The sequence below is a fragment of the Cricetulus griseus genome, chromosome 4 (assembly GCF_003668045.3).
Source record: "Cricetulus griseus strain 17A/GY chromosome 4, alternate assembly CriGri-PICRH-1.0, whole genome shotgun sequence".
Taxonomy (NCBI): Eukaryota; Metazoa; Chordata; class Mammalia; order Rodentia; family Cricetidae; genus Cricetulus; species Cricetulus griseus.
The window spans coordinates 227498905-227525569 of record NC_048597.1 but is presented as its reverse complement, the minus strand read 5'-3'; the positions used below and the strand labels follow the sequence as shown (position 1 = coordinate 227525569).

Genomic DNA, 26665 nt, shown 5'->3' with positions numbered 1-26665 from the left:
TATCTATCACGCTCTACCATCTATCCATTATCAATCTATCTGTCTGCCTATCTACCTATCTATATTCCTATCTACAGCATGACAAGGGAACGCTCAACAAGTCACTCTTTCCTGTCATTGGTGGCAGACAGGGGCACTGGGCATCAGCCTGTCTTGAGAAACTTTAGAAGGAAGCTGGCACAGTAGGCAGAGGCAGAGTGGGAGGTGGCTGTGATCCCTTTCTGCTGGGGGTTGGCTTATCCTCCATGCTTCTCAAACCATGGGCCTAGGACCCCAGCTTTGCTTGTGAGGAAGGGAAGGAGTGTGGGCTGAAGGCCCAGTGCTTGGGTTTTGGGACCCTAAGAACAGGACTGACCTGTTTGGAACACAGGGGCTCCATGGAAGATTGCTCTGAAAGGGAATCTTGGGCTGAAATAAACAAATTGGGATCTAAAAATGGCACAGCCAACGAGTCCAGATGGCCACTTGCAACACAAAGCTCCTGTGTCCTGGATAGAAGCCTCCTCACTGCTTTCAAGAGGGGGAGGTGCATAATCCCAGACCACGGGCAGAGGAAGAGGAAGAGGGAGAGGAAGAGGGAGAGGAAGACAATGGTGTCATCACTGGACACTGGGAAGGTCACGGGATGGAAGACTCAAGGTGAAGGACAGCAGGAGCCCTGATGTGGGTGACTCTCTAGGGCAGTGTGTCCCTTCCTCGATTGTCCCTGGCAATGACTGTGAAAGTAATCCCAGCGCTCGGGAGGCAGAGGCAGGCGGATCTCTGTGAGTTCGAGGCCAGCCTGGTCTACAAAAGCTAGTTCCAGGATAGGCTTCAAAGCTACACAGAGAAACCCTGTCTCAAAAAACCAAAAAAAAAAAAGAAAAAAAAAGAAAAAAGAGGAGTTCTCTTTTCTCTTTTTCTCTCCCGGTACATGGGCTGAACACTGTAGAGAAAGCTTTCTGGGGCCCAGGGCATCTCTGCACAAACACACACATGCATGCAAACACACACACACACACACACATGCATACATGTATGCACATATGCACACAGGCATGTGCAAACAGGCATGCGCACACACACATTTGTACGCACATGCACACACCACACACACACACATACACACACCACACACGGCAGCTGCAGCAGGCAGCCCTGTCTGCAGGTGTCTCCTGGTCCTTACCTTCTTCAGCTCCTCCTGCACACCCTGGCTGGTTTCCTCACAAGATAGGCTTTCCTTCTGGGTCTCTGGTTCAGTCTTGGGCTCGGACTCTTGGTCCTCCCCAGAAGAAGTGGCCGTTTCGCTCATTTTCATGGCTAATTCGTACAATCTGTTCCTCAGCTTTTCCTCTGCCGAGTCTGTGCTGGTCCGGGAATTCTGAGCCTCGTTGCTGATGTCAGTCTCTGACACGTTGTCTGACACCTGTGTGCAGCCAGAATCAGGAGATAAAGATTCCTCTGGAGTGGGACGCAGGTGTCCCCAGTGAACCCCAAGGGGAGGAAGCCCAGGGGAGGAAGCCCAGGGCAGCGGCAACTTTCCTGACTTGATTTCTACTTTATTCTGACTTTCCTTAACACATTGGACACTTGGCCAAAGGGTTTAGGCAAATGAGCATCACACTTAGAATAGTGTTTGAATCGTGATTTTGTGTATGTGCATGGGTGGGACATGAACCAGGAGAGTGGAGGACAACCTTGGCTGTTGTTTCTTAGCGTCTTAGTCACTGTTATATTGTGAAGAGAACCATGACCAAGGCAACTCTTATAAAAGAAGGCATTTAACTGGGTCTGGCTTACAGTTTCAGAGGCTTATTCTATTATCATCATGGTTGGAATCATGGCAGCATTCAGGCAAGTGCTGGAGTAGTAGCTGAGGGCTACATCCTGATCAGCAAGCAGAGAGGGGGGAGGGAGGGAGAGAGAGGTTAAGAAAGAGAGAAAGAGAGAGAGAGAGAGAGGAAGAAGGAGGGAGGGGGAGAGAGAGGGAGGAGGGGGAGCAGAGTGCACAGGAGAACCTGGGCCATGATTAGGCTTGAGCATTTGAAACCTCAAAGCCCACCCCCAGTGACACACCTCCTCCAACAAGGCTCCTAATCCTTCTAAGGCTTTCAAACAGTGCCACTCCCTGGTGACACAGCATCAAATGTGTGTCTATGGGGGCCTCTCTTATTCAAACCACACTAGGTCACAGTCTGCCTTGTTTGTTTTTGAGGCAGGGTCGCTCATGCGCCTGGAGTTCCACATGCCTGAGTACCTGGTTCCCTTCCCTGGACTAGGGCTTCTCCTCTGAGATTTGGAATCCCCTTCAAATCTGCCCTGGGTTGACTCTGACTGCCTCCCTAGGTCTACTTCTGACTTGCCTGGAGCTCATCAAGTAGGCAAGCCCCAGAGATCTGATCCAATTGTCTGGCTCCCCAGCACCACCCTACCTGGCTTTTTTTTTTTTTTTTTTTTTTTTTTTAATCCTGGGGTTGAATTGAACTGAGATCCTCCTACTGTAAGACAAGCACTGTCATCTCCCTAGCCCCGAATTCATTCTTTTTCACTCTCAGGATTCTTGTGCTTCCCTTACTGGCAGCTGGGCAAACCTGTCTGGCCCTGCCACCAGCCGCCCCCTGACAGAGGAGACCGAAACCTGACTCATGGATTCAAGGCGCCTTTAGGTGCAGAGAGGACAGTGTGTAGGGGAACTGGTGGGGGGACCCTGAGAAGACAGGGTGTTGGGACCCTGTGCATCCCATAAGCAGACCGGGAAGGTTTCCCTGGACAATGCTTGAACTGGGATTTCCAGTGTTGCTCTCATCCAGCTCAAATGAAAAAAAAAAAAGGCAAGATCAGTATTCCAGAGCTGACGGTGCAAGGCCCTTGTGCATGTGTAAGCCACAGTGTGTGATGCCCAACACTCCAGCCCTCACTAGTTAATGTGTGACACCCTCACACCCCAGCCCTCACTAGTTAATGTGTGACACCCTAACACTCCAGCCCTCACTAGTTAGTGTATGACACCCTAACACTCCAGCCCTCACTAGTTAGTTAGTGTGTGACACCCTCACACTCCAGCCCTCATTAATTAGTGTGTGACACCCTAACACTCCAGCCCTCCCTAGTTAGTGTGTGACACCCTAACACTCCAGCCCTCACTAGTTAGTGCGTGACACCCTAACACTCCAGCCCTCACTAGTTAGTGCGTGACACCCTAACACTCCAGCCCTCACTAGTTAGTGCGTGACACCCTAACACTCCAGCCCTCACTAGTTAGTGCGTGACACCCTAACACTCCAGCCCTCACTAGTTAGTGTGACACCCTAACATTCCAGCCCTCACTAGTTAGTGTGTGACACCCTAACACTCCAGCCCTCACTAGTTAGTGCGTGACACCCTAACACTCCAGCCCTCAGTAGTTAGTGTGTGACACCCTAACACTCCAGCCCTCACTAGTTAGTGGCCATACCTTCTGCTCCTGCTTTCTACTTGGTAATTATATGCAAAGTTCCTTCTAGGAATGTGACTCTTACAGGCTGGGGGGACCCAAGGAGGCCATGAAGATTGTGGTTCTTACTCTGTTCTTGGTTTTTGGTTGTGCAGATGTGTCCTGAAATGTCCATTCCCTCTAAACGGGGCATTTATACCCCCCCTCTCACCCAAAGCTTGGGGGACACCATGGAAAAGAGAGGAAAATAGTCTAAGCCTGGATGGGGAGTGCTGTGACGTGCCATCTGGACATGGCATGATCACTTCATCCATGAACCTGTGACATGCCATCTCCTGGACACGGCATGACCACTGTACTCATGAACTCACTGTATTGGTGGTTACCTGCACAAAGGCAAGCCGACAAGACCAGCCGCTATTGCAGCAGGAAGCACTAGGGGAACTCTGGATTAAAGCGGGCTGTGGGTGGGGAGGTCTCAGGGTGGGAGGGGTGCACAGGAGAGTGGGAGGGAGGAGTTGAGGGTGGTCAGGATTGAGATACTTTGTATACACGTATGAGGCTGTCAAAGAATAATACAGGTATTCTGAGGGGTTGGAATGTCCCTAGATTGGTAACATAGCATTCCATCTGGGTCTTTGATATTCCTTGGGGGTCATTCTATCTATTTTTAAGGCTTGATATTTCACAGCTCTTATTCTCTTAGAAGGGGTCTAAAGAACAAAGAAAAAGTTTACTTATTTTTCAAATGGAATCAAACTCAATCTATTCGACAATTACCGTGGGTTCATTGGGCGTTTTACAAACGTAAAATCTGTGACAGGATCTTTGTGGTCTTTTTGCTGTCTTTAAGAAGCATGTTCTATGCACTACCCGTCACAGTTATTTTCCATCATTTTTTACCCATTATTTCTGATGAACCAAAAATGGACTAAAATAGTAAACTGAAGGAGAACAGAATCTCTGCTAAAATAGACCAAGTTAATAAACAAAAGGAGGCTGGATTCACCCAGCAGGATGATTCACTTGTGAGAGTCATCCCATTCTGACGTTTGATGCACACAGCTGAAAATTCAATTTTTTCCCACCATAGCAAAGAGAACAACACTGATGGGGAGACAAGGAGAGCACCTCACAGCTGTCAGACAGCTCAGAGGAGAGACTTGGTGTGGAGGAGGGACCCTGACAATGGTGAGGGAGTGGAGAGCCATGAGACCCTGACAATGGTGAGAGAGTGCAGAGCCATGAGACCCTGACAATGGTGAGAGAGTGGAGAGCCATGAGACCCTGACAATGGTGAGAGAGTGCAGAGCCATGAGACCCTGACAATGGTGAGAGAGTGGAGAGCCATGAGACCCTGACAATGGTGAGGGAGTGGAAAGCCATGAGACCCTGATAATGGTGAGAGTGGAGAGCCATGAGACCCTGATAATGGTGAGAGTGGAGAGCCATGAGACCCTGACAATGGTGAGAGTGGAGAGCCATGAGACCCTGACAATGGTGAGAGTGGAGAGCCATGAGGCCCTGACAATGGTGAGAGTGGAGAGCCATGAGGCCCTGACAATGGTGAGAGTGGAGAGCCATGAGACCCTGACAATGGTGAGGGAGTGCAGAGCCATGAGGCCCTGACAATGGTGAGGGAGTGCAGAGCCATGAGACCCTGACAATGGTGAGGGAGTGCAGAGCCATGAGACCCTGACAATGGTGAGAGAGTGGAGAGCCATGAGACCCTGACAATGGTGAGGGAGTGCAGAGCCATGAGACCCTGACAATGGTGAGGGAGTGCAGAGCCATGAGACCTTGACAATGGTGAGGGAGTGCAGAGCCATGAGACCCTGACAATGGTGAGAGAGTGGAGAGCCATGAGACCCTGACAATGGTGAGAGTGGAGAGCCATGAGACCCTGACAACAGTCAGAACAGGACAGCCAAGGAAGACTGGGTGCATTTTCTCAGGCTCAAGCGCTGGTGTGTGAAGATGACCAATATTAGCAAAGCTCAAACAGTAGATGCTGCATCCCTTTCACAGTCTTCCAGCAGGAGGGGCCTCACCCACAGCACTGTGCAGTGTGAGCCACACAATGGGCTCTTGTTCTGTGGAGTTCAATGCCTGACAGACTGCTCTCGCCTTTGCAATGTCTGTGCCTCAGGTCTACTTGGTGTAGTCTGTAACTGGATAATCTAAGGCAGATAGATGTCTACATGAGGGTGTTTACAAATGAAATCCATTACATAGAAATTCTGAAAAATCATTGACTCAAAAAGAAAGGAGGGGGCTGGAGAGATGGCTCAGAGATTAAGAGCACCGACTGCTCTTCCAAAGGTCCTGAGTTCAATTCCCAGCAACCACATGGTGGCTCACAACCATCTGTAATGAGATCTGGTGCCCTCTTCTGGCCTGTAGACATACATGCAGGCAGAATACTGTATGCATAATAAATAAATAAGTAAATAAATAAATCCTTAAAAAAAAAAAAAAAGAAGAAGAGAAAGGAGGAACCACTGGAAATGCCCATTTGTTTCACAGTCCCGAATCAGAATCAACCCCGAGGGCCTCGAGAGATGACCAGCGCTCTGCAGGCACCTGATAAGGAAGAGTTCCTTTGCCTGGGATGTGAGAACAGCTAGGCGGAATGGGCTCTGAGCAGGCTTAGGAAAGATGAGAACGTTTCCAAAAGTCAGTATGGGATTAGACGGAAGACCCGAGGCACAGAGGAGGCCTCAGTGCTGCTCAGAATGAGAGCAAAGAGCTTGGAGGAAAGGAAAAAACATGGCTGAGCAGGAATGTAGTTAAACAGCAGCTGAAGGCATGGGGCTCTCCCGCTGCTGCTCACACCACGAAGAGCCCTTTGCAAGGCCGAAAGTTACCACAGGTCATGTCTGTCTGCCACATGACAATGTTAGAACTAGTTCATGATGATTTGGGCCACACTCAGCAAAGACGGACCGAGTACCTACTGTGTGCTGAACCCTGCACTGGCCTCCGGGGAGGAAAGTTAGACAGTGCCACCGTCCCCGCCCCAGTGAGTTCACAACGGGTGCCACCCAGGGGAGGGGCTGGTGGGACTCAGGGGACAGCCCTGGCCTGACTGGCGGATGACGTCAGCAGTAGAAATGAGTGAAGCTTAGGAGTTGCAGTCCAAGGGGAGACCAGTGGGTCTGTAATGCGCTTGCTGCACAAATGCCCAGAGCCATGAAAAGCCAGGGGTGGTGGGTTGTACCTGCGATCCCGGTGCCGGAGAGGTGGTGACAGGCCGAGCCCTGGGGCTCCATGGCGATGAAGACTGTTTTGTTCACTCAGTCAAGGGGGAGACGGTTTCCAGAGAACTCATGGGCTCTCAAAAGGGCCCACCATCACCGCCTGTGCTTACTGCCCAAGATCAACCCAGGTGCCAAGATGGCCCATGGCACAGAAAGGGTTAGGAAGGGGGTGATTCAGTGGGGATCCCACTTTCTAAATGTGTCCCTGACACCATCTTGTTCTGAAAGGTAAGTATGGAAAATCTTAAGCCCAAGGTTTGTGTGGCGGTAGTGGTTCCGCAAGCACAGAGCTTCGTCTGTTCCTCTGTGGAAGGGTCGGTCACACTCGCTTTACCAGGACTTTACCCATTTTCTGATCTCCATCTCAGCCCCTGTCTTCCTTTTCTTATTATATTCTACTTTTTTATGTCTTCTATGAACAACATAGTAAATAAAGGAATATTTATCAGTTATTAGATATACAAAGATTACTAACTGCTCATATGGCAAGAGTATTTTTGCATTTATTCATTTATTTATTGTGTGTATATGTAGGCATGTGGGCAGTCACGTGTCTCAGCACACATGTGACTCTTGGGGGAGTCAACTTCCCTCTTCTACATCTAGGTTTTGGGGACCCACCTCAGGTTATCAGATTTGGTGGCAAGCTCCTTTGCCTGCTGAGCCATCTTGTAGGTCCAAGATTCTTAACACCTTTTTAGAGAATAATTAGGGCCGAGAATGCTGGAAGGAACCAAATTTACCTCAAGAAAACAGCTCCACAAATGAATACAACCAAAAATAAACCTTTGCGGGAAGCTAAAATAGCAGCCGCCGGTAACCCTCAAGTTCCCATTAGTGCAAACACACCAGCCAGCTTCCATGTTAAAACGGTGTCTGGCAAACAGCCTTACACAACCTTGCCAAATCTTCTTCCAAAATTGTGTGGGCAGACCCACAAAAGGAGGGCACTCTACCGTGCCAAAAAGCAACAGAAATGAGCCTATCAGTAAAAGGGGGAGAATTTTTCATCAAACACAAAACCCATAAGAATGGGCAGGAAAATAGGCAGGAAGATAGATCCACTGCTGTTTTCCTTGTAAGTAGAATAATTTTTGTTTTTTGTTTTGTTTTTTTCTCTTCAGTACTCTGCCAACCTCAAATCTTGGTCCAGAAATGGCAGATAAATGTATGCCACAAAACAATAGCTATCAAACCAGCAGTACACATAGTTGAGTCTTGGACTTTGTGATCTGAGAATAAGCCTTACTTTCAATTCCCTCATGTGCTATATAGAAATTAAATTATGTACCTATGTGTGGGTATGTGCATGTGAGTGCAGCACCTGTGGTGGCCAGAAGATGGCGCCAGACTCCGTGGAGTTGGAGTTACAGGCATTTGTAAGCCACTGTGTCGGTGCTGGGAACTGAATGTGGGTCCTATGTAAGAGCTGGGCCTTGTCTCCAGGCTGTGTCTATTCAACCATTCTCGGGAGCTGACAGTGAACACAACAAGTTAGCATATGGGTAGCATTCAGTTCTTACAGACAGGAGTCATGGTCTAGGAAATCACATATAACAAATGCTAAGCCAACTCAAAATTGAGACACATATTAATGTGATTAGCAACATTAACAGATCATAGAAGAAGACTGGCCAGGCATGGGGCTCCATACTTGGAATCGCAGGAGGCTAAAGCTGTAGATCGGCTGTGAGTTAAGGTTATCCTGGGCCACAGTGAGTTCCAGGCCACCTGGGCTCCACAGTGCGAAGACCCTGTCTTAAAAACCCCAACCAAACCCCTTCCTGATTTACATCATGTAGGACGCTAGGAAAGGCTTCTTGGTTTAGATAAGAGCTGCTCCACTGGAAGCAAGTGGCAGACCCGACTGAACTGTGGGAGAGCAGGTCACCAAGGACAGAAAGATCCCAGATCCTGTCACTTCACAGTGAGCAGACTGTCCCCACTGCAACAAGACAGGCGAAAGGAGCGAGAGGAAAGCTCAGCAGAGTGGTCTAAGATTGCAACTACTCAGGAGACTGAAGGTAGCGTGAGTTCAAGGCCCACCTGAGCAACTTAATGAGGGTCTATCTCAAAATAGGGGAGGTCCAAGGAGAGAGGGGGGGAGGCAGAGAAGGGGAAGGAAGGAAAGAAGGGGAGGAGGAGGGGAGGGAAGGGGAGGGGAGCGGAGGGGAGGGAAGCTCTGTGGTAAAGGACTTGCTAGTACAGATGAGTTCATTATTTATAGATGATTATAATAGCTAAGAACGCCACATGAATGACTAGCAGAATTAACAAAAGATCCAGTACAGTATCAAGTTACAGAACACGAAGTCAGAGCCCTTCTACAATAGGAACTAATCTGAGCATGTAACAGATAAAGAAATTCTCACTTACAGCATCATTAAAATGTAAATTAAAAAGTACTTAACAAGAAAAGTATGAGGGCTTTGAACAAAAGTATAAAAACCTTCACAAGTACCATACAGTCCTGGATGGAAAAGCTCGATATGACAAAGACCTATTCCTAAGTGTATGCATAAATTCAGCACAATCCAATAAAACTTTTTTTTTCTTCAAATTGAACAGATTTTAAGAAACTAATTATACAAGTAACGGGTTGAGAGATGCCAAGAGAGTTTTAGAAAATGATACAAGTATCAACCAAAAACACACAGGGTGGGGAGGAAAGAAGGCACTGGGACAGACACCACACACACCCACACACCCACACACCCACACACCCACACACACCACACACACCCACACACCCACACACCCACACACCCACGCACACACACACACACACACCACACCACACACACACACACACACACCACACACACACACACACACACACACACACACACACACACATGCACGCACACACAGGCACATACCTGACCGTCCACCAGTCAGCAACATGGACTGTAGGGAATTTCTAACAAAAACAGCAGGATTTGTGCAGGAAAGGAACAAAGAAAGCAGACACATGGTAATGACCATGCGTACTGAGGAAGGCGTCAGCAGAGACATGGTGGATGATTTAATAACGATTTGAAAAGCAAATGAATAAATTGAAAAAAAAAATAACCCAGCTCTAACCTCATACCTAAAGAAGTAAAGTCTACCTGAGTCAAATAGATCAATGAAAAAATATAAACCTGTAGAGCATCATGAAATAAATGGAAAAAAAATTATAAGCTTGAGAATTTATGACATTAAATAATAAAACGATAAAGGAGACAACTAGCAGGGTCTCAGGTAGCCCAGGCTGCCTTGAACTCAACTTATTATGTAGTTGAGATGAACTTGCACCCCTGATTATCAAGTGCTGGGACTGCAGGCACGTGTCACTGTGCCTCTTGTATGTGGTGCTGGGAATCGAACTCACTTCCTTAAGCAGCTAAGCTAGCACTCTGCCAAGTGAGCTCCATGCCTAGCTCTACCCACACTGTTCCTAAGAAAAACATTTATATGTAAAATGTACTTAAGCTGGGTGTGGTGACACACACCTTGAACCTCAGTATTTGGGAAGTAGAGGCAGGAGGATCTCTATGAGTTTGAAGCCAACTTGTGAGTTCCAGGCCAGCCAAGGCTACATATTGAGACCTTGTCAGAATAAAAGACAAATAGCTGAGTAAGATAACAGATAAAACTTAAAAATGCATTTTTCATATAAGAAAAAATGTGAATAGTTTCAAAATCAGGGAAGAAACACTGTCAGTGGAAACTATGCAAATGTTAATTTAAAAGACTTTTTTCCTCACACAGAATTGGCAGAAACGGGACAGACTAACAATGATATCGCTGATGACATGTGCAAACACGTCCAGCCACCGGCATGGCTATGTAAATAGCCAGATCTGAGAGCTTAATTTGACAAGTCTTTACATTTGCACAGTGACATGCCCTGCGGCTGTCTGGAGCCTGGAAGCACCACGGAATCTTTAAATGTCCATTGCTTTGGGAAAGGATGAACCAGTGGTGTCCTAATGGTGTTTGGAAGGCAACTGGCCCACTCGGAAGAGTTTGCCATCGACACCTTTGCTTAGAATTGTCATGAATGGCTGAGGGCGCCAATGCAAAGAAGACAGACTCTGAGGACATGAGAGGTGGTTCAGCCATCGAGGGCATGCACTGCTCTTGAACAGGACACCCATGTTTAGCCACTGCATTCACAATTACAAACGCACGAGCGCACGTGCACTCGGACACACACACACACACACACACACACACACACGCACGCACGCACGCACGCACGCACGCACGCACGCACGCACGCACGCACACACACACCTAATTAGAAACCATAATTAAGAAAATCTTTTCCATGGGCTGGAGAGATCAGCAGCTAAGAGCTGGCTGCTCTTCCAGAGGTCCTGAGTTCAATTCCCAGCAACCACATGTGGCCACAACCATCTGTAATGAGATCTGGTGCCCTCTTCTGGCCTGCAGGCAAATGTGCAGGCAGGGCACTGTGTCCATAATAAATAAATCTAAAAAAGAAAATCTTTCTAAAAGTCTGACTTTTAATGTGTTTATTGCTGTTTTTTTTTATTTTAACTTTTGTGTGTGTGTGGCAGGGTCTCACACTAGCCTGGGCCACACAGGCTAGACTGCTTGACCAGCAAGCCCCAATGATCTGAAGTCTTGCCTCCTAGCGCAGGGATTACAAGCCTGTATCACCATGCCTGGGTTTTCACACCTGTTCTGGGGACGAGACTCAGCCCTTGTGCTTGCAAAGAAAATGCTTTACCAACTAAGTTATCTCCCAGCTCCTGGTTTTTAATTTTCCACAGTGTATTCCTGATTGCCTGCATTCTCGGCGAGCTGGTCCCTGCTCTTGGCACACTATCTGGCTGAAACCAATCTTTTGCACGTAGAATGCCCCAATTGCTAACCCCTCTGTGTCACTTACGGTTGGGAATTAGAGAGTTGTGGAAGAAGATGGACAACGTGATGCCCGACACAGACAGACTTGCTGAGTGACAGTTCTAAGTGTATGCATAGGAACACATAAAGATGGCTGAACTGGCGAGTTTTATGTTAACTTGACACAAGCTAAAGTCATCTGAGAGGAGGGAGTCTGGATTAAGAAAAGGGCTCCATAAGATCAGCTGTAGACAAGACCGTTTTCTTAACTAGTGATTAGTGGGGGAGGGCCCAGCCCATTGTGGGTGGGGCCGCCCCTGGTCTGGAGTCCTGGGTTCTATAAGAAAGCAGGCTGAGCAAAGACCCAGTAAGCAGCTCCCCTCCCTGGCTGCTGCATCAGCTCCTGCCTCCAGGTTCCCGCCCTGTTTGAGCTCTGCCCTGGCTCCCTTTGGCAATGAACAGTGACATGAAGTGTGAGCCACATAAACCCTTTCCTTCCCAAGCTGCTCTGACTGTGGTGTTTCATCATAATCCTGAAAAAATGGCCTCATACAAAATATACCTGCGGTCATTTTGGGGTTATAACACTAAGTTGGATTTTATTTTTACCTTATTAGTTTTTAATTTACGTATATGTGTGTGACTATTTGTATGGGCACCATTTGTGCCCAGAAAGAGGATGTCAGCTCCTCTGGAGCTGGAGCTGGAGCTGGAGTTGCACCTGGCTGTGAGCTGCCAGATGTGGGTGCTCGGAACCGAACCCAGGTCCCCTGTAAGAGCAGCAATGCTCTTAACTGTCAAGCCACCTCTTCACCCTGTCTGTTTTCTGAAATGGGGGAGGGTGTCTCACTGTCTAGCCCAGGCTAGACTGGAACTCAATATGTAGTACAGGCTAGTCTCTAATACATGACCCTCCTGCCATAACCTTTGGAGTACTGGGATTATAGGCACGTGCCACCATGCCCAGCGGGAAATGACATTAGTACACTTTAATATTTGTATATTATAGTACACTCATCTGCTTTGTCTTATATTAATTTATTTATATATGTCTAAAGTAACAGTTTAAATATGTAATTTTTATTTTATTTCATTCCCAAGGCGGGGCTGGTTGGGGGCAGGGGCGGGGTGAGAACTGCCCTATGAAAGGCAACTCTGGCAGTGTGGCAGAGTCGCCACCTAGTGGGCATGAGAGGGTACTGCTACTTGCTCATGCGTGTACCGGCACCTTCCCGGTGGCCTCTGCCTTCTCCCTAACTGGTGCTGTCCTGCTTGGTTTTACTTTGTCAACTTGACACAGGCTAGAGTCATCCGGCTAGAGATTAACCTCAGATGTCATTCCTCAGGAGCCACCCACCTTGTTTTTGAGACAGGGTTCCTCACTGGTAAGGGCTCAGCATGTAGGCTGGGCTGGCCAGGAGAGGATTCTCCTGTCCCTGTCTCTCGGGTGCTGGGATGGCCAGTGTGCCACCATGTTTGGCTTTTTAGGTGGGGCTTGAACTCAGGTCTCCAAGCTTACACAGCAAGCCCTTTACCAACCAAGCCGTCTCCCCAGCCCCACCCTGGCCCTCTCTCATGGTCACTTTCTCTTCTTCCTGTCTACTATGAACTGAAGAAGACCTCTACCCCTGCCCCTGCCATCAAACATGTTCTGTCAAGCCCAGGAGACACAGCACCCGAGACAGAACCCTCTAGAACTGTGAGCCCAAATGAAAACGCCCTCAGGATGTGTTTTGCCAGGTATTTGCTCACAGTGACAAGAAAGTCTAACTAAGACAAGGACACAGAGCCACTGAGGGTTGATGTGACCTGGCTCGGGTCTCTTGGCTGCTTGGCAGCAAGGTCAATAGAATCCTAGACAGTAGCTCCCACACCAGACTCTCTGGGGCATCACATGTGGAGAAGGGCCGCTCTAATTCAAAGTGTGTGTGTGTGTTTGCAGGTGAACTTTCCTTACCTGAGGTGTGTGTAGACCCTGTGGATGGGCACTAGGCGAAGACAGCCCCCTGTTTGGTTCCTCTTGGCCCACTCGGGCCCTTCTCCACCTCCTGGCCCAGCGGTCTGCTGTGTGGGGCGCCTCTTCTGGGTCGCTACTGTCAGACGTCTCTCCGCTGGCTGCCTGGGGGTTGAAATTCACATCCAGCTCTCCCTGGTGGCGGGTCTTCTCTGCCGTGGGGGTCTTGGGGGCCTTCCTCTGCGGCCAGGACAGCCTAGCGCGGCGTCCAGCTTCCCGAGACGAGCTAGAAGTCTCTGAATCGGAGCCCATGGCCTCAGGGTTTGAGGGAGAGGTGGCTAAGGGACCCTGGCCAGAACACTGAGCCTGTGCAGGCTGAGACTGGGATTGCTTGGATCTGCCCTGGGGCAGCGGGCACAGTTTACTCAAGGCCTCACTGTAGTCAAAGTCTTCCTCGCTGTCAGAACCCATCTCATCATAGGCAGATGTCACACTGGATGCCACCTCCAGGGCCTGGAAGGTCCCACTCTTCGGTTTGACCAGCAGGCGGCTTGGGGGCCGTGTGCCATCATCCTTCAAGGCCATCCAGTTCCCATCAGGGCTCTGCAAAACTGGGGCCAGAACTGTGGGGCAGAGAGGAGAGAGAAACCAGAGGGGGGTCCATTATCACTGTAGGAGCAATCTGGGCAGCATGCCATCTCCCAGGACTGGCTTCCCGGGAGTCTGTGGAGGAGAAACTGCCTTCAGGAGGAGCAGGCGTGCACACCAACTCACAGGAGGTTGAGCACCCCGCCATAGATGGGTGTCATCGATATCAACTTCTCCCATCCCAGGCTCAGGGAGCATTATGGGAGAGGGGAAGAGAGACTGGGACCGAGGGTGAGGAGGAGGGTGGGCCCTGGACGTGGCATGGCTGGCGCACACCAACTCAGGGCTGTGGTTTACCTGCCAGAGACCTGCACAGTATCAAGTAGATATGGGTGGGGGAGGGGCTCATAGGGTCCCACACCCAGCACGGCAGCCATGGGCAGCTGATGGCTGCAGAGGGAGGCAGAGTCGCTTGGCTTTGGAGATGCGGACCCCGGGAGGTTGCTGATGCCCCAGGACTAACTGGACCCAGGATGACGATGACGATGGTGATGATGATGACATGACAAGAAGTTGGAGGAAAATGGGTTGGGGGCCCTGGGGGTAGCTGGAAGGAGGTACTGGGGATGGATTTAATCAAAATACATTTATGCATACATAAAAAATTTTAAAGAGTAAAACTATTATTAAAACAAAAAGAGTTCTCAGAGATCCCTGGGGGCTTCACAGAAGGAGTGAGACTTGGAGGCATGTCCCTTTTCAGGCCTCCTGAGAGCTGCCCCTCATGGGTCTAAGGCTGGCAGAAGGGAGGGAGAGAGCTACAGCAGCCTGCCCAAGTTCTTGTTATCTGACATGGGGCGTGGGTTTCTCTCTTAGGTCCTCAGTTTCCCCTCACTGATGAGGGATAATTCTACCTCCTATTCTGCCCTGAGGACTGTCACAGATGTCACTCCCTACAGCCTGGTTAGATGGGCATGGAAGTCTATGATTTATGTAGCCCAGGGCTTTGGAGAGGACTCGAGGCCCAATGTGATTATTTCTTATTTCAGAGGCAGGAGTGAAAATGGGGCAGCAGAGAGGCAGCTTTCATCCTTTCTCAACTCCAAGGTGGCCCAAGTCCAAGGGAGGCTGGAGCCCTCCTGAGCTACTACCTATGATCCAGATTGCTCTCAACTGGACCCCAGTCACCTGGGATGACTGCGGGCTGGGCCTCCAGGCTTCACCCACGTGCAGAGAGCATCAGGAAAATGTTAACTGCCCATATGTTTGGAAGTTCCTTTAGGAGCTACAAGTTCCTCGGTCACAGCAGCTGCTGGGAAGGCTGCTTTCCACCAAGGGTGACCAAAGACGGCTAAGAGCTTTGGAAGGGACTGTCTCAAGTTTGTCCCTGGATGTTAGCTCCTGGACCAGGGAACTACAGGGCTACAGCTTTGTCCAAGACCTTGAGACAGGGCCCCACTTGGAACTACATAAATGATACAGGGTTTTTAATCAGACTGTTGCTCCATGGCACAGAGACCTCCACAGAGTGCTGTCATTGCGTGGCCACTGCACAACGGCAGCCTGGAGGACAGCGGATGCTGGTGGATTGTGTGTGTTTCAGTCCGGTGACCCAGCTCCATGGCAACTGCCTACTGTAACACGCCCTGGCAGAACACTGAGTTTCCTTTTCTCTGAGAGTCAGAAACCAGGGCTTTCTCGTACCATGAGGACACTGGACCTCACCACCAGAAGATTCGAATTGGGGGCCTCCTGGAAGCCTCAGCCCAGTGCTTGGCCCTCCTTTTACCATCCCCACTCTATTATCCGTACCCTGTGGTCACCTCCAGGCCCCTCTATCCCCAAAGTCTGTTCTCAACCCCCTGGCCTTCCAGGCTGGCTTTCCATCGTCTGCCATGCTTTCTGGCTGATCATGCACAAGGCTCGGCAGCCTCCAGATGACAAGGCCCGAGGCAGGACCTGGATCCCAGTCACCTGCTTGTTGAATAAGTAAATTAGCCTGCTCTGCCCTGGGGACAGGTTTCACAGTGGAAAGAACAGAGATCTCCAGGGCCTAGGCACTCAAAGCAGTAGCTGTAGGAGTCTCAGACTCCTCACTTCTCTCATTGGTGAAAAAGGACAGTTAACAGAGCCCTAAGTTGTCATGAGAATAACACCTGGGAAATGCTTATACAGGGTGGTACTATACCTGTTCAGAGCAGAGGATTCACGTGTGTGCACTCATGTGTGCCCGTGTGTGTGCATGTGTGTGTGTGGGGTATGTGCATGTATGTGTGTGCACATGTGGGCCTGTGCATGTGTGTGCAAACGTGTGTGTGCAAGCATGTGTGTGTGTGTGTGTGTGTGTGTGTATGTGTGTGTGTGTGTGTGTATGTGTGTGTGCGCGCGCGTGCGTGCGCGTACCACATGTATGTATATATACATGCATGTGGAGTCCTGCAGTTGGTCTTCCAATTAAGTGGCTCTTCCTTCTTACTCTATGAGGCCAGGCGGGGTCCCCCAGTCAAAGCAGAGCTCACCGATATGCTACTTTCCGTAGGTAGCTTTGCCTGGGGGCTCCATCTCTGCTTTTGGGGCTGGAATTATAGGCGGCTGCCATGCCCACCAGGTATTGGTGAGGGTTCTGGGGATCAGAACTCTGGTCTTCACATTGGTGCAGCAAGTACGTTAGCCACTGCGCTATCTCCCACCTTTGTTTCTAAGATGGGATCTCCCGCTGAAGCTGATCCAGCTCAACTGCCTGGTAGAAACTCAGTTCCTCCTGTCTCCTTAGGAAACGATTTTGTTTTTACTTACGCATACGAGTTCATGTCTGCTAAGTTTACACCAAGCATGTAGGAGCCCGTGGAGGTCAGAGGGCACCCTATCTACTGGAATTGGAGTTACAAGCAGTAGTGAGTCACCTGATATGTTCGCTGGGATCAAAAGCCAGGAACTCCGAAAGAACAGTCAACTTGAGCCATCCTGCCAGCCCAGGCCTGATTTTTTTTTTTTTTTTTTAAATGTGGGATCTGGGAATTGAACTCAGGACCTCATGCTCACACAGCAAACATTTTTACCACCAGAGCCACCACAGCCAAACATGAATTCTTAGTAGCTTCCTTTCACACAGCCATGTGTAAACAGGGCTGCTGTAGTGAAGGGCAAATCCAAGAACCCGGGGCTTGGAGCACTGGAGAGCCCGCTCAGTGGTTAAGAGCACTGGCTGCTCTTGTAGAGAACCCAGGTTCAATTCCCAGCACCCACACTGTAGCTCATAATAGTCTGTGATTCCAGTTCCAGGGGATCTGACGCCCTCCTCTGGTCTCCATGGGTACTGCATGCATGGCCATATATACATACAAAGCACCAAAACTAAGAAGTAAATAATGTTAGAAAAGAGAATTTAAAAAGAATTCACACTGACCCCTGGATGCAAGGTTTCTAGCAGAAGGCCTCAGGTCAGAGATTACCCCCAGCCTGTTTCCCAACCTGTTAGCGGGGTGTCTGGGGGACATGGTGGCATCTCGGAGCATGAAGCCCACAGCGCTGGATACGCCAAGCACTCTCCGCTTGTCTCATGTGTGTGTTGGGTGGGAATTACAGACGTGGACTTTGACATGGGACTGTGGACCCGTACCCACCCCTCCATAGCTGTGCACATAGAAAGCAGGTGCGTATTCGGTTGTCACTGCTCGCATACACCCCTCTGTGAAGCAAAGTGGTCTCGGGGGTGCTATGAAGGCAGGTTGAGTGGCCGGGGAGCCGGGGACTCAGATACCCCACAAAACTCCTCAGACCCAGGAAACTGACTTTCCCCATGGAGACCCTGTGCTCTCCACCCACAACTATAGTTGGTACCCTGTCAGAGCACCCCTCGCGAAAGTATGGCTGCCAGCACTTCTAATTCTTCAGTTGAATCAAAACCTAGGTACAAGAAAGACCCGTGTTGTGTGCCCTGAGCTGGGGCTGGAATGCCTGGGAATCGTCCCTTGCTGGGAGCGTGCCTCCACTCATAGCTGGGAGCTTGTGGGCTAAGTACCCACCTCCCTTGCCCGGTTGGCAGGTAACGGTAGCTCCACAGCACAGCCACAGTGACCGGAAGTCACCCACCACTTGACTCTCATCTCATGTCTGTCCATCCTTGAGTTCTAAGTGAATGGTAAGCCCCCAGCTCAGCACATTAGACTCCGCCTCTGGTGGAGGTCAAAGTCGCTTAGAAGATAGGAAGTAGGGTAGGATTCATGAGGAGTGGGCACCAGAGGGAGAGACAGCTAAACCAAGTCCACGTTCAGGGCACAGCCTCAACATGCGACTGTGAAGCTTGCCTTAGCCCAAGACTGGACGGCAATGGAGAAGTCTTCCCACACAAACCTCCCTCTGCCCAGTTCCAGGGTGGTCAGGTCAGAAATGTGGTACTTGTACCCCAGAAACAGCATATGGTGGTGTCAATGGCTCCAGGGACACAGAGCAGAGGGAGACAGAGAGAAGATAAAAGGAGAGAGAGAGAGAGAGAGAGAGAGAGAGAGAGAGAGAGAGAGAGAGAGAGAGAGAGAGAATGAGAATCAGGGGACACAAGCAACAAGCATGCTGGGTATCTGAATGGTGTGTCTAGGGATGAAAAGTCGTGAAAAACCAAAACCATAAAAGCACACAGATAAAGCAAGAGCTGGGCTGTCATCTCTGAGTGTTGTGGCTGCACAGTCTCCACTTAATCAGCTACGCCACCCATCAGCTACTCCACCCATCAAGCTACTCTACCCATCAGCTACTCCACCCTTCAGCTACTCCACCTCTCAAGCTACTCTACCCATCAGCTACTCCACCCGTCAGATACCCACCAGGTACTAGAGGATTAACAGGGAAGTTACTTCTTATGGGAAATCTTCAGATTAACAGATATTGAGCATTTCTGAGTCTTTGGCCTGGGCCAATGTTGCTCGTAGGCTGTTGGTTAGTTATAGAGGGAAATAGATAGTCTTTAAAAGTTTACTTTGCAGGTGACCACCTGCTATTAGTATTTTTGCTATTTGGGGAAGAGATCTGTGACTGAGATACAACACAGGTTGAGGATACCACTAACAGATGCTTCATGGGACAACATATGTCTGTATTTACTACGTGAGGAGCAGACCTGTTCTGGAGGATACAAGAACCCCAAGTGTGGGGCTTCATGGCCCCTGGCTTCTATTTCCATGGCCACAACCATTGTGTGAGATCTTAGGTAAGTCACTGAGCTTATGTAAGACTCAACAACTTTATAAAGGGCCATGAGTTACACATGTCGATGTGAGTTCCATCCCCTAAGGGAAAGGCAGGACATTCTAGAAGCAAGCAAGAAGACCATAGGTGCAAGCATACCAAAGTGCCATCCCTAGGACAGGCAGGATAACTGCCTCTCAGGGACGCTTTCACGGACACACACACACACACACACACACACACACACACACACACACACACAAGCTGGTAAGACTCCAAACAGCACTTGTGAAACCCACTTGGAGCCAGGGAGTGGTGGCTCACAGATCTACAATCTCAGCCCTGAGAAGCAGAGCAGGAGGATCAGGTGTTCAAGGCCTTGGCTACACAGGGGATCGGGGATAGCCAGGGCTCCATGAGGTCTTGTCTCAACAAAACAAAACAAACAAACAACAAAAACCCATTACTTGTTCCATCCAGTCCATCCATGCTCTTCCAGCCGGGCAGAGCGGACTCCTCCAGCAGATGCTGGCCACGCTCCCTGGACCGCCTTGGTGTAGCCTCTGCTGAACAGGTCTTCAGAGCATCGTCTGTGGTGAAGGAGAATGCAGACTGGGACCGCTGTGGAAAGAGGGTTACGTGAGCTGTAAGCACAGCCCCAAGATGAGGGCCTCCAGCTCATCTGTGAACAAGGTCCAGCAAGCAGAGGACACTTCACAGCGAGGCTATCTTCACAGCAAGGCTCAGAAGCCACAGAGGACACTGCACAGCGAGGCTGAGGACACTGCACAGCGAGGCTGAGGACACTGCACAGCGAGGCTGAGGACGCTGCACAGTGAGGCTGAGGACGCTACACAGCGAGGCTGAGGACACTGCACAGTGAGGCTGAGGACGCTGCACAGCGAGGCTGAGGACGCTGCACAGCGAGGCTGAGGACACTGCACAGCGAGGCTGAGGACGCTGCACAGCGCGGCTGAGGACACTGCACAGCGAGGCTGTCCTCCTTGGCAAGGCTCAGGAGCTGTGGACCAGCACATGAGGTGTTTGTTTTGAACTCAGGAGGCTCAGGCTGGAAAGGACACTTCACATAACCATCGGAAGCACCCAGGAGGACAGGGACCTTGGGATCCCTGAACACACTGTGTCCCAGATGTTGCTGTGACGCCCGTGACCCTCCTATCCCAGTGACAAATGCTCTTTTTGCCTCTCCCACCACTGGGGGTGGGGGTGGGGGTGGGGGAGCAAAGGAGACACAGAGTGCTCTCTCACAGATATGTAAGCAGGGTGTGACATGCTCTGGAGCTGAACACAGGAGTCCTGTCCCCATGCTGGAGTGTCCTTTCTGCCACAGCCTTGTCAAACAATCTGGAAACACCCCGTTCCTCTGCTCACTGTGAACCTCTGTGCTCAAGGGCTAGGAGACGGCTCAGTCAGACAAGTGCTTGCTTTGTAAGCATGAAAACCCACATTAAACCCCCAGAGCCCACACTGAAAAAGCCAGGTATGGCCAAGTGTGGTGGTGTGCACCTTTTATTCCAGCACTGGGAGGTGGAGGTAGGCAGGTCCCTGGGATTTGCTGAAAGGCCCACCTGGTGAGCACCAGGCTAGCAAAGGACTCTGTATCAAAAACAACATGGGCAATTTCTGAGGAATGATACCTAAGGCTGTCCCTTCTGCATGAGCGCGCGTGCGCATGCGCGCGCGCGCACACACACACACACACACACACACACACACACACACACACCACACACGCTGGGACGACAGGACTGGAGTGTATGGCTGGGTTTTGGGAAGGGGTGGTGCTCTCGGTGACCATGGCCCCCAAGGACTCTCACTCCGTCTGGGAAAAGGCTCCCACCCAGCATGCTCAAGAACTCTCAGACTGGGGGCCTACGGCTCACTGCCGGGATATGGTACAAGCCAGTGTGGGCCACGAAATCCCTCCAATCCTCCCAAGAAGACCTGGAGGGCCACGTAAGAGGAAGAGTTTGGAAGTGGGGGGGACGGTAACAGAAGGAGACAGACACATCCATCCTTCGCAGCAAGGTCCTGCTCATAGGAGAGTTAAGCAGACACATGTCACACGGCATGCGGCCTCACTTGGTCCCCAGGATGCAGGAGGTATGCATCCCTGCCACCAGAATCCGGAACAGTTCTGGTGATGTCAAGACAACATAGGGCAAGGCCAGCAAGGAGTTATCTGTGATTACGAGGCCTCAGAGTCATTGCAGTGAAGACCCATTCCAGCAGGTGGCACTGCAGTGCTTGTATGCCTACCCGGAAGTGTTAATTCTTGAGTAGTTTGGCTTTCTCATACCCTGACTCACTCTCTCCCACCTGTGGTCTCTGCGTTTCTTCCCTTCTTGCCTGCACAAGGATCTGTGGGAGAAGCAATGGTGGGTACAACCGGAGGAGCTAGCCTGGAGAGAGCTGGGAGGGCCTGAGGAGGCCCTGGGCGCATGGCTCATGGATGCTCACGTTAGTGAGACCTAGAAGCACTACCTCTTCACTCTTCAGGCAGTAACCAAGGAGTGGTCAAAGTCTTCTCCCCCACACCTGGGACCTGGGAGAGGGGGGTTTAACTATACAAAGGCTCCTTTTCCTCAATGTAAGGGTCTCAGTCCTGCACTGGTGTGAGCAAGTAGGACCTCTGTGAGCTGGGGAAGATGGCTCTGTTGGCAGTGTTTGCCTCACAGGTACAAAGACCTGAGTTCGATTCCCAGAGCCCACATTTAAAATCTGGACATGGTGGGGCACACACAATATCCCAGCTTTGGGAAGGTGGAGACAGAAGAGCTGGCAGTCGGCTTGGCTGAATCGGTGAATTCCAGACCAGAGGCAGACCCCGTCTCAAAAGATCAAGGTGAACTGTGCTTGAGGAATGACACCTGAGGTTGACCTCTGACCTCCACGTGCACACCTGCACACATACACACACCTGCACACACACACACACACACACACACACACACACACACACACACACGCAGCCTACGGTCATCTTCATTTTCCCTAATTTGGTCTCCATGTAAAAACTCCCCAGCAACCTGTGCTTGCCCTCAGTTTCTGGCTCTCCCCTGTTCCCTACCTGCTCCCCTCCACATTCCCTGCAGATGGCAAAATGTGCCTGGCCCTTTTCTGTAGGAGAATGGCTCTGACCCACAGTGTGTGTGTGTGTGTGTGTGTGTGTGTGTGTGTGTGTGTGTGTAGTGTGGTGTGGCATCACTGCTGTGTTGACTCACCCAGAGGGTAGTATGTGCCCGTTGTCGTCCTGGAGGAGCCATGGTCCCCTCATCCTCAGCCTTCACACCTCCACTCTGGGGCCTCGGCCACTCTGGTCCCTCTTCCTCTGCTGGTGGCTCAGCTTTGTTCTTCTGCTTTCTGATAATCTGAGGAAATGGGGACACATCACTGAAGAGGTTTCTGGAGGCTAAGTGACGTGACTGGGATCATCTTTGGGATGTTTTCTTGGCCACCCAGGGACAGAGCTGCAACAGTATGTTTCAGATGGACCTTGTGCCGAAAGGGCACACACAGCCTTGATGACCTGTCGCTGACAAGTGCAGCCACCCCTCTCCCTCTGCAGGGGACCAGCCCCGGAATCAGCCTCCCTCACAGGTCCCCCACACCACTGATGAGGCTTGGGGAAAGGGCTTGCTGTACAAACATTAAGATCCAAGTTTGCTCCCCCAGAACTCTTGTAAAAAGGCTGGTGGGTGGTTCATAGTTGTAATCCTAGCACCTGTGAGGTGGAGACAGGAGGATCCCTCAGGCTCACTGGCCAGCTGACATAGCCTAATCTGTGGGTCCTACATCCCAGTGAGAGACCATATATCAAAACCCAAGACAGCTGGAGCTTGAGGAATGACGCCTCAAGTGGACATGACATGGTAAAGTGTTTGCTTAGAGAAACTGTACATCACCCTGGATGCAGGAGGTCATCTTCAAATCACTTACAGCACCTGAGATTGAGATTGTATGTAAGCATGTATGTATGTATGTATGTATGTATGTATGCATGTATGTATGTATGTATGTATATTGCTAAAATAGTTGCTGGGCCCATTGTTTGGGGAACAATGAGAAAAAGTCTACATGTGAAGTAAAGATGTAGCTGTCACGGGTGTAGCTGTGTGGCACCAGGCAGGTGATGACCAAATGACACCTGTCAGGAAGGACTAAGGCTTTGGGAGACAGTGGACGGCCACAGAAGTTAAGCTCACATGTGTTTTTGTCCATGTGGACTCAGCCTAGTGCTTGGTACAGCAAGCTCGAGCTGTCATTTTGGAACACTCTGGAATTCCTTTCCCCACGTATTTTGGGTCCTTGGTTGATTGGAGCTGTAGATAAGGAGCCGGTGGCTATCACTCCACGTTAGACTCCATGCTGGAGACTACAGAGTAACTCTGGGAGATGTACACTTCTTCCCACTTGATAGGTGAGAACACAGGTCCAGAGAGATTCACGTGTCAGCTAAAGCTGCAACACACACAGGTCCTGTGCCTTTGGCTGAGCTGACTTGAGGAAGCTTCAAGGACTGGCACATGCCCAGGTTCCTTTTTGCCCTCAGCTGTGCTGGCACAGCCACGTGCATTTATTTAGTGGGCCCATTGTCTCAGATTCCTCCGGGACCCTAACTTCTACAGACGGGGCAACTGAAAATGGCCAAGCCACCAAGATGGAGTTCTTCAGTGTGTATTCATTTACATGTTTGTGTGTGCACATATGTGTGGAGGTCAGAAGTCAACCTGCGGTGCTCTCCTCAGTCTCTCTCTCTCTCTTTTTGCCAGACATGGTCTCATATTGAACCTGGATTTTTGCCTACTGTGCTATGCTGGTTGACCAGTGAATCCTGGGGATCCACATGCCTTCCCCTGGGAGGAAAAGCACAAGCCACTCAGTGTGTGCAGTGAGCACTTTACTGAAGCAAGTGTTCTCCAGACAGAGTGGACTCCAAGGCTTGCTTCATTCTGCTCTCTTAACTTTGGTCATGGCATCAACAATCGGGATGAGTTTACTCTCCAGGCCCTGGCCTGGTCCCCGTGGGCGTCTGCACTGGCCTACCCTCTGCAGGATGGTGGTAGCAAGTTCCTCAGTCAGCTCTTCCTTGTGGTCCCGCAGGTAGCTGGCCTCATTCTGTTTGTCCTGTGGAAGGAAGAGAATGGAGGGGACATGGGGTCATTGTCACAGTGGTCCTGCCAACAGTGAAGAGGAGGCCACACCCAGCATTGCTCAAGGCTGTGGTGACTTGGACCCCTGGCCATCTGCTCTTGCTCCTGCCAGCCACCGTGCTCCCACTTGCTACCCCCACCACGGGAAGGGGGTCCTACCAGGCTGTCCCCGTGGGATTCTGCTTTGGAAATGGCTTCCTCGATGGCTTCTTCTGCCACTCGTAGGGCGACAGCCAAAGTGTCCATCATGCTGTGTCCTAGGGAGGGACAGAACACAGGACAAGTCACAATGGCTGCATGGGTTACTTTTCTGCTTCCAACCCCGGGTTCCAGGACACACTTGAGCTACTTGGGATAGAACACGAGCATCCATTGTCCTCTGCATCCACCTCACCGCAATCTCCACCATAACCACACCCCATGCCATGAGGGTTGAGTCTCCCTCTCCCTTCTCTGCCTTCTGGTATCCTGCTGGGTAACCAACATGCTTCTGGGGGCCTGTCAGAAAACGTTTCTTTGTCTACATTCTCTGACAGCATAGGTCCTATTTTGTACATTCTACCACTGTGATGACATGGACAGAAATTATTAAATGTCCCTAAGACATTGGCTGTGAACATGGCTTAAAGCAAACACCGGGGCCATAGACCCAGTGTCAAAAACAAGACTGAATAGAACACATGCTGGGGCCCAGTGGAGAGTTTCACGCCTGTAATCTCCACGGTAATCTAGTGAGGTGCAGTGTGCTTACACTGCACAGATGGGATCCAGTGAGGTGCAGTGTGCTCACACTGCACAGATGGCATCCAGTGAGGTTAAACAGGGAGATAGCAGAGGGTTACTATTGGTATCCAGTACTGCTGGGAAAGCCCTTGCAGGGTGAAATGAAAGCAAGACAATGCGATCTTTTAAAATGGCACAGCAGTACGTGTGTGTGTGTGTGTGTGTGTGTGTGTGTGTGTGTGTGTGTGTGTTTGTGTGTGTGTGTGTGTACAAAGAGGTCAGAGGTTGAGTTCCAGAACTGCCCTCTATACACACTTTTTTTGTTTTTTGTTTTTTTGTTTTGAGATAGGGCCTCTCACTGAACCTGGATTCACTGATTCAGCTGGAACATCTAGCTAGCATCCACCTGTCCCCATCTCTCTGGAACTGGGATAGCGAGAGAAGCTTTTAGGTGGGTGATGGAGACTGAACTCAGGAATTTACACTGTAGCCAATCTCCATCAGTCACAGGCTCACGGGTCTGAAGGAAACGGATGCCTGTGTCTCTTTTCCTCTAATTTTACTCCTGTTGCTACTCATAATCCAGTCCTGTGTTGTTAGCACATGCCAATCTCCTGCGAGCTGCTGGAAGCCATTTGTGAAATGAGACAAAGTGTGAGCACATCTCCTCATTCATTCGTCACTCACCCAAGCACCCCAGACTCCTAAAGACACCAATGTGGCCAGAACATGGCATTCAGAAGATATAATAAATCCTCTAACACAAATCCAGCTAAGGTCCAGTGACGCAGGTGGAGGATGTGTGCCACTCTTACAGTCACAACAGGCAGACAGACAGACAGACAGACAGACAGACAGACAGACAGACAGACTGCACACTGTGGTCTATCGGGCTGAGTGCAGTCCCCGTAAGTTCCAATAAGAACCCATGAGGGCAATCTGCAAGTTGTTACCACACCGAGGGCTCCCTGGAGATGGGTCTTCTACCTCCCACCTGGCCTTTCCAGGATACTCATCTTGGAGAAAGGACTAAAGTTGTTTTTAAAATATTAAAAATATTACATTTAAAATTGTAGTGTATGTGTGTGTGCATCTTGTGCGTCTCTCTCTCTCTCTCTCTCTCTCTCTCTCTCTCTCTCTCTCTCTGTGTGTGTGTGTGTGTGTGTGTGTGTGTGTGTGTGTGCGTGTGCCACGGCATATATGTGGCAGTCAGAAGACAACTTGTGGGGGTCAGTTTTCTTCTTCTACCGTGTGGCCCCAGGGACAGGACTCAGATCATCATGCTTGGCTTCAGGCATCATTACCGGCTGAGCTATCTCTGCAGCCCTGATGTGTTGTTTTATTGTTAGTTACATTAATCACACAAAACACTGGATTTTGTTGTGACACAGATACAACGTGCTTCAGTCGTATTTTGCCCCCACTGCATTTTCACAGAGCAGCTCCACACAGTCTCAGCTAACATGACTGAGTAACTCCACTGCACTGGGCTCTAGGTGGTTTCCAGCGATGCCCT

General features: G+C 50.2%; 1 protein-coding gene across 3 annotated transcripts in view; it reads right to left on the bottom strand.

Moving 5' to 3' along the window:
* The window catches only part of Myrip (myosin VIIA and Rab interacting protein), a 145235-nt gene that overhangs the window by 29776 nt on the left and 88794 nt on the right, over positions 1–26665 (bottom strand). For all 3 annotated transcript variants that reach the window (XM_035444644.1, XM_035444643.1, XM_035444645.1), the window contains 6 exons: positions 24586–24683; positions 24320–24400; positions 22498–22644; positions 19720–19873; positions 13487–14106; positions 1166–1405 (listed from right to left, as the gene is read on the bottom strand). In XM_035444644.1, coding sequence (XP_035300535.1) covers positions 1166–1405; positions 13487–14106; positions 19720–19873; positions 22498–22644; positions 24320–24400; positions 24586–24683 — 1340 coding nt within the window. The remainder of the gene's footprint in view (positions 1–1165; positions 1406–13486; positions 14107–19719; positions 19874–22497; positions 22645–24319; positions 24401–24585; positions 24684–26665) is intronic.